Here is a 7,600-nt window from a genome sequence, read left to right as displayed (position 1 = left end):
CAGCACAAAGTCAATATACGCCTTTCAACAGTTCCTCAATGCTTAGTCTCAACAATGTGAAATAATAAAAAAGCTTTGTTTAAAAAAAAAGTACATAGGGTACAAGGTAAACAAATATGGCAAATGCAAATGCAGAAAGCCACATGTTTTTGTGTAGCCAGGTCATCCGTCACCATAACAACCTCACAACTGCCTACTGCTGGTGACGACAGAAAGGAGGACAAACAATCCTACTACAGTCACCTTTATGGCCTCAGCTGCTCAGAAAGTCCAGTGAGCGTGAATCATGCTGTTTTTACATAATTTTCCATACTATCTAGAAAAGATTAGGGCAGTGTCCAGTGTTTTGGATAATGACTTTATCTTGAACAATGGCCACATTCATGAAGGCAGACCATAGCTTAGCAGTTTGTTTTGTTCTTTTTGTCTTTTATCAAAGGCGCGTTATCGCACACACTGGTGCGGCATGAACTGCTACAGGGTATTTGAATGGCAAATTGTTGCCAAAAATCTGTCTCTGCAGCACTTTTTTAGGAATAGGCAGGACTTTGACAGAGGGAGCTATAAAATGACAAGTTTTGATAAAGGCTGAGAGAAAAAAAAAAAACAACACATCACATGGTAACAGTCAAATGTAATGATAAAACTGGACTGCGACTGCTGCAAAAACTTTTGGGTCTCTGCGAAATTAATAAAAATCTTACAGTCCCTCAGATGGGGAAGACCTTAAAGGCCCAACATGGATAAACAAGATAAATCTGAGGGGTTGTGAGATTTAAAAGATATAAAAAGATAAGAGAAAAAAAGAAAAAACATCTATGCTACACAACATTGTGTTTATTTTTGGACTTCTCAAATCCTTGCATTTTTCTTCTGAAATACCACGGACCTCCTCCTCAGAACATCAGTAGTTGAACTGCTTATAGACAAATCTGTAATGAGGCGTCATGACAAGGCATTGCTTAGCTATAAAGGGTCTCAAGCCAAAAAAGGTTGGAAACCAGTGGTGTACGTAATTGCTTCCCATTCACAGTCTTATTCCCGACATAAGAAGCACAAACATGTGCGAGAGCAGAAGGATAGAGTGATGAGACCAGAGGGAGGAGAGAGAGAAGACAAGGGAAAAAAGTGTGATAAAAGAAAAGTAAAAACTGTAATTAAGACTCTCCTGACTCACCAGAGGAAGCTTGTTAGGAAACGTGGACCCCCTATCGAGGGGAGAGGGATAACTTGGACTCTTTTACTTGTAATTAAATCTAAGAGAAATTAATTGAATCACATCTGAAAGGGATCAGACTCATTTACAGTGGAAGGAGGGAGGCAGAGGAGGAGAAGTTAAGGGAGACAGAAAAGGAGGCGAGGAGGGGAAGAAGGTTTTTTTTTTTTGGCTCTTATCGACTCCTAAACCTCTCTGATAAGGAGCCGTGTTTTAGAGGTGGTGCATTGGAGGCCGGCTGAAGACACTCTTATTACAGCCGTCACCTCATTAGAACCATCTTAATCCCTCGCCTCCCCAAGGCACCCGTATAATAAGGCTGGATTCTGCTTCTCTCTCATTTTACATCGAAAAAAATTAATTGCTGTATGGGCTGAGCTAAAAGACTTCCAAGGCAGAGAATTAACTAAAGAAAAATGCAAATTGCACCCAAATAAGTGAAATGTGAGGTTTTCCATATACTTATTTAACTTGACATGATAAAAAAGGTTTTAGAATAGAATTGTTAACCACCAGCTACATACATAATGTGCATTAACTACAGAGCAGCGCCATACAATATCTCACATCAAGACTTGTCACACAACACTACCACTGACATATGTCTTATTAAGTCTGAAGAAACCTAATTAAATGTTGAGCCAGGACTGAATTTCAGCTTTGAGATACATTATGTGAGTGTGTATACACACACACTGTGTAAGAACCTTGTGTTAAGTGCACTAGCTGCTTGGGTGGAGGCTGAGTGGAGGGGTATCAGTGACTGGAGCGATTGAAAGAAACACCGCTGACTTTAAAAGCCCCACCTGAAGTGCTGACACATATCCAATAGACCACATGCGTGTGTAAGATGTGATGTTTTAACAAACTGCTGATCAAAATATTTAACTTGAATGATTTAGCAGCTTTGATTACAAAAGCATCATCCTGAAAATGCTGCCAGGTCTGTAAATATATATAGCACAACAGTTCAGTCACTTAAGATTCTTGTTTTTTGCTACTGTTCTTGACTTTAATATTTTCCATGTGAGATTTATGCATGCTGTTATGACTGGTATGCAATAACATATATACATATGTATAACTCATTTTATATAAATCCTTGTAGTGTTTTTATATTACACACATTTTTACTGATTCTTTATTAACTAATTACACAATCTTTTATTTTACCTGAACCTTAAATATTGCATGTGCATGTGTGACTAAATGCATTTTGTATTCTCTAGTAGACTATTGTATTTGTTGGTTCCTGGGATGTGGACATGTGATGTTAAGCTGCATGCATGCTACCTACACTCTCACCTACTCACACTTATAAACTGTTATTCTGTTTATTGCCCTGTTATCTCATTCATTTGAGCCACCTGTCCTGTAGACTGCATGTGACAATTTTACCCTGAAGAAGGCAATATGTGCAAAAGTGAATCATACATTTTAAAGTTAAAAGACTGCCAGTTATGAGTGTGCATTTCTCTTCTCTTTCCTGTGGTGTTTGACTTATCATACTTCCTGGTGTACAGGTGCAGGGCTCTAAAGGCTCTGTGTGGCCTAAACAGTGGAGAACATAATTCCCCACTGCACATCGCAAAAAGCATCATGCACGAGCAAACAACCAACAAAATCAACCAACCAAAACCAAAATAACTCTCACAAATCAACCAATGAGTGATTAGCCACAGATTACATTATCAACCACCATTGTGCTGGCTGGATGTGTCTTTTTTTACTGTGTAAATACTGCACATAGTATTTCCTTTAACTAGTTATAAAGCCTTGTAACTAATATGTCTCGGGTGGGTGCCTGGGTGTGATAGGGGTCGGCCTCTTTCTGCTGGTTAACTAAGTGCTTCAAGAAAAAAAGAGAAATATATATTACAAGCAAAGAAAAAAAAATACTATCAACTCTAGCAGCACCCAAGGACGGCAACGCATCTGGCTAAATGAAGATAAATGCCTGTGGACCATTAGCAACAAGATAAGATCTTTAACAAGCCTTGTTTAAGAGTGTCTGAAGGCAAATTAATTCACAGTTACTCCGCCGGCAGACAGTGTGTTTTCGTGTAACGCATGTATATTTATGATGGAATTAGTTTCAAAAGGAAGTCCCCAGAGGAGTGTTTTTGAGTGGAAACACTGGTACAGTGCAATTGATTTCACTCTATTTATGCACTTTCCCACTGGCAGTTCGTCTCCCACAAGCAAGGAGGCGGTTTCTAATCTTCTATGTAGTATCCACTAATAAAGAGAACGATCAGTGAGTTGAGACAGCAGAGCAAACACAGTTAACAGGCAGATTTGTAATGATAATGGAGCAGAAATAGACTTGGCTATTTAACATCAGGGATGAATCATCCTAAGGCAAATCTATCCTTAACTGTATTCTCCTTGGGTAGAATACAGCAGCATGTCTTTTAAGTCATGATAACTGAGAAAATAGTGAAAAAGAGAGGAACTGTCTCAGGCTCTGAAGTCTGAAAATGTGCAGCATAAGCATGTGCTCTGTGTTGTGTGTGTGTGTTGTATGTGCGTGTGTGTGGACATGAGTCAGTCGGTCTAAACTCACTTCCATAATGAGGTCCCCAGTTTGGGGACAGTAAACGCACTCCGCAATTGAGTGGTTTCCAAACTACGAGAAATGTTTACTTAGCAGCTGAGGAAACAGAAGTCTCCATGTGTTTCGGGTTAAAGGCACATTTCCGCGTTGAGAGGTATAATTGCTAAGCATGGCGCACTTCGAGCGGCGTGGTGAGGCAAACCCAGAACGCCGCAAACGGTGAATGATAAGTAGCTCACCAGCTCCAACATGTGTTTCCCATCACACATCCCGGACCTGAAAACAATTTCCCAATTTCCCCCATGGCCTGAGACAACAGAGGGCCTTGTGCCGACTCGCAGGGAAAATTTAAGATCAACACTATAGCTATAAAGCAGAGTTTATGATTTGTTTAATGGGTGTTTTGATGTGAATTATACTTTTTATACACTACCGCTGTCCAACAAGGCACTCATAGCAAATGAAGTAGACACTTTTTAATCCAATCTGTGATTTGGAGATGACGACTGAAAAGAAAAAACATCCCTTGTCCTTTTAAGCGGGAGGGAGCTCATTGTTTAAAGTGGGCCTACAGCCTGCCTGACAGAAAACCTTAGACAGTTCTGTTCAACATGGGATCAAATCAGATCATCGCTCCCATGTACTCACAAACTGATTTGCCTTTGACACCGCTCAGAGAGACTGTGCCGCTGAGAACTTGAAACAGCACAAAATGAGCTATTACTTGTAAGGTTTTGATGAACCTCGTCCAGGGAAGAGATTCATATTTTTCTTCCTCGTTTGTGCCGAAGCAGATGTGTCCGCATATGTTTTCCTGCGATATCCAGATGCTACAGTGAAACACCCATGTGCTTAACAAGCTGTGGACATAAAACATTGTCTAAGATTGTCTCTTCCAAGGCACTTTTTTAGAGCCCAGAGATCATAAAGCGATTTACGAGCACCGTTATAAAAAGCAAGCAACATTTCATCCCTGCACATAAGTTTTTAGAACAATCACTCAGTCCGATTCACCTAAACACTTACAATTCTGAGTAGATTATGAACACTGTCTATAAAAATCAAGGCGAAGAGGAACGACAATATGGTTAAAGATTATGGTCCCATGATGAGATGCACCATACTTTTTTGCAGCTTGTGTTCTGATGATATACAGTATAATAAGACTGTCCGTCTTGGGTAGTTATGACTCAGGCAGCGCAACAGAGGCCTCGAGAAACCTTTTCTCTCTCCTCATCAATCTGGAGATTTCAACCTGCAACTTTACATTTACTGAGCTCTTCTGTAATTTCAGAGTTACTGCCTGTCTAGCTTTCCTCAAAAACATCAATCATACGTAACAGACCTTAAAGGTGCAGCCCATAACTTTCATGTTCAATCTGCAGCAAAGACGCACTTATTGCCGGCTTTGTAAAGTTGTTTCATCTCATTGTTGTTAGTTTGCAGTAAATATATAATTACGCAAAGATGTCATTTAGTGAAATGAATAAGTTAGATGGTGTTTTCAAACAAACAGGTGTGACTTGATAAACCAAATTTTATCTCCAATGTGCCAATATCTGCTTTAACTAAATTACAATAAAAGCTGCTAAACTCTTGTGTTTGACGAGTAAAACCAGTGAAAGGTGATGCCTAAAAGAAAGAATTTTTGCCCTGATATTCTAGCAAATTATTTGGTAAGTGAAGGGTGCTGTGTTTCTGATGAGGTGGTATCTACCTCTGCTGCAGCCAGTTCCTGAGAGAGCTCCTGGATCCTCTGTTGCTGCTGGATCAGGAGCTCCTGCACGGAGGCCAGGGTCTGCTGCAGCTGGCTGACTGTGAAAACAAGCAGAATAACAGACACTAAATTCAGCACAGTTCAAACAAACATAAAAAAGGAAGTCAGACTGTCTGTTAAGGGTGTTTAGGTGCCACAGAACTGAACATTTTCTTTCCAGAGACGATGACAGAACTGATGAGACTCAACTTGTGTCACACTGATCAAAGCTGTCCTCTAAGAATTGTAATCACAGCTAATACACGGTAACTTTAGTCGCAGCTTTTTGGTCCGAGGTGCTGGGGGTAGAGGGTGTGAAGGGGGGGAGGCACATAGGATGGAGATATTAATCTCTAGTGCCTGAACTTAAATCAAATAACAGTCTCTAACCTTCCATTATCCACCCAGACACTGCCTTCTAATGCATCTTAAATCCTCAAACGATCAACAAAGGAAAAAACAAGGCTCTCATTTGGGAGGAGGCTGCCAGACAAAATGTCCCTCCTAATCCTAATAAATATTGTTCTTTTTCCATTGACTTTGAAGATTGAATTAGTTCAAGTGTTGGTGTTGGACGAGGGTGTATGATTTCAAATAACACCGGGCACAGTTTGTTGCCCCCTGCTTCCAGTCACGCGTGTATTACCAAACAATGCATTAAGTTTCCCCGAGCTGATTATATTACAGAAAACCAATAAACATTCATATAAATCATGGGCGTGTAAAGTGTTAAATCAAGCCTAATAGGATTAACATCAACAGATATTGTGGCGGTCCACTGCTGAGGTTGTCAGGCCAATGGTTAAAAGCCTGAGCTGCAGCCGGCTGGACGGGATGTAAAGAACCCTCCTCTCACATTAACCCGGGCCAGGACAAAAGACAGAGCCCGGCTTGAAGGCTGTGCTTCTTTTGAAAAAAACCAACACAGACAAAATATTTGATCTTTCAAAGAAGCTAATATCTTGTAGCGACACCTGTGTTTAAATGGGTGGAGTTGTATCAATATAGGTGGGGTGCTGAAACGTTTGATCTTTTCATGCTCGCAGAATCCTACGGGATACGAGTTGGAGCAGGATCGTTGGTCGGGGCCAAAGACCATTGTGCAAACAGTTTGAGTTTGTTAGTCGGTTTGTGATCTAGAGTGTGACCAGCCTTTCTGAAGACTCTAATAAAACTAAATTAGCACGGCCATCCCTGCTTGAAAAAAAAAAAGGTGTTACTACTATATGACAGGGTGTGCATGCTAAACCAAGAGCTGCCCTATTAGTCTCTGATTCCACCTCGCCACAAAACAGCTTATCCAGATGTGTGGGTCAGTCTGCCAGCCTGTGATGCTGTGCCTCCTGAATTACCACTGGCACCACTTTTTCAGCCACTTCAGCCAAACAGTCCGAGTCTTTTCATGTCTCTCCACAAAGTTGACTCCTTTGTACTGTTCAGACACTTGACAAAAATGCTTAACTTCTTATCCCCAGTTATCACAGATATGAAGCCAAGAATAATGAAGTCAATGACTTTGGCCAGGCATGAATCAGAAGGAGGCTGTAGTGGCAATATGTGTGTGTGAGTGTGTGTGTGAAAGAGAGAGAATTGGAGACAAGATGATGTGTGAGGCTTGCAGCTGCTGTGAGGAGGGTGCACATTGTGTATTCAGTAAATTATTCAGTAAATACCTCGATATAATGTACACTACATATGTCCAGGCCTGTCTCTGTCTTTAATGGCCAGCTGGTCACCAATATGGCTCCCACCGACAAAGAGTGCCCAAACAGCCGCACAATTCCATTACAGCCTGGGTGCGCTGAAGTAGTTCCAAGATCCATTCATTAATTGTCTGTGTGAAGTTGTAGGCAAATCATAATGGGAGTCAAGGCCCCTACTCTCGAGCTGGGGCTGGCGAGAGAGACTAATGTGGTCCCCATTCAAAAGGATACATCACCTCATTGCGCCCGGCACTAGAGAAATACATGAACTTTAACAAAAGGGGGTTCAAGCAATTGGCAGCAGCGAGGCAGTTGGTCGCTATTACTCAGTGCAGCGAGGAGAGAGGGAGCGAGAGGGAAAGGGAAAG

The 7,600-nt window shown here is 41.2% G+C and overlaps 1 protein-coding gene across 2 annotated transcripts in view; it reads right to left on the bottom strand.

The window, feature by feature from the left end:
- Nucleotides 1–7,600, bottom strand: part of pex14 (peroxisomal biogenesis factor 14) — a 47,400-nt gene that overhangs the window by 4,902 nt on the left and 34,898 nt on the right. For both annotated transcript variants that reach the window (XM_035656758.1, XM_035656757.1), the window contains exon 7: nt 5,491–5,588. In XM_035656758.1, coding sequence (XP_035512651.1) covers nt 5,491–5,588 — 98 coding nt within the window. The remainder of the gene's footprint in view (nt 1–5,490; nt 5,589–7,600) is intronic.

Source organism: Morone saxatilis, unplaced genomic scaffold (assembly GCF_004916995.1).
Source record: "Morone saxatilis isolate NCDOM2014 unplaced genomic scaffold, NCSU_SB_2.0 Contig15, whole genome shotgun sequence".
NCBI classification, from domain to species: domain Eukaryota; kingdom Metazoa; phylum Chordata; class Actinopteri; family Moronidae; genus Morone; species Morone saxatilis.
This window is presented reverse-complemented; position numbering and strand designations above follow the sequence as displayed.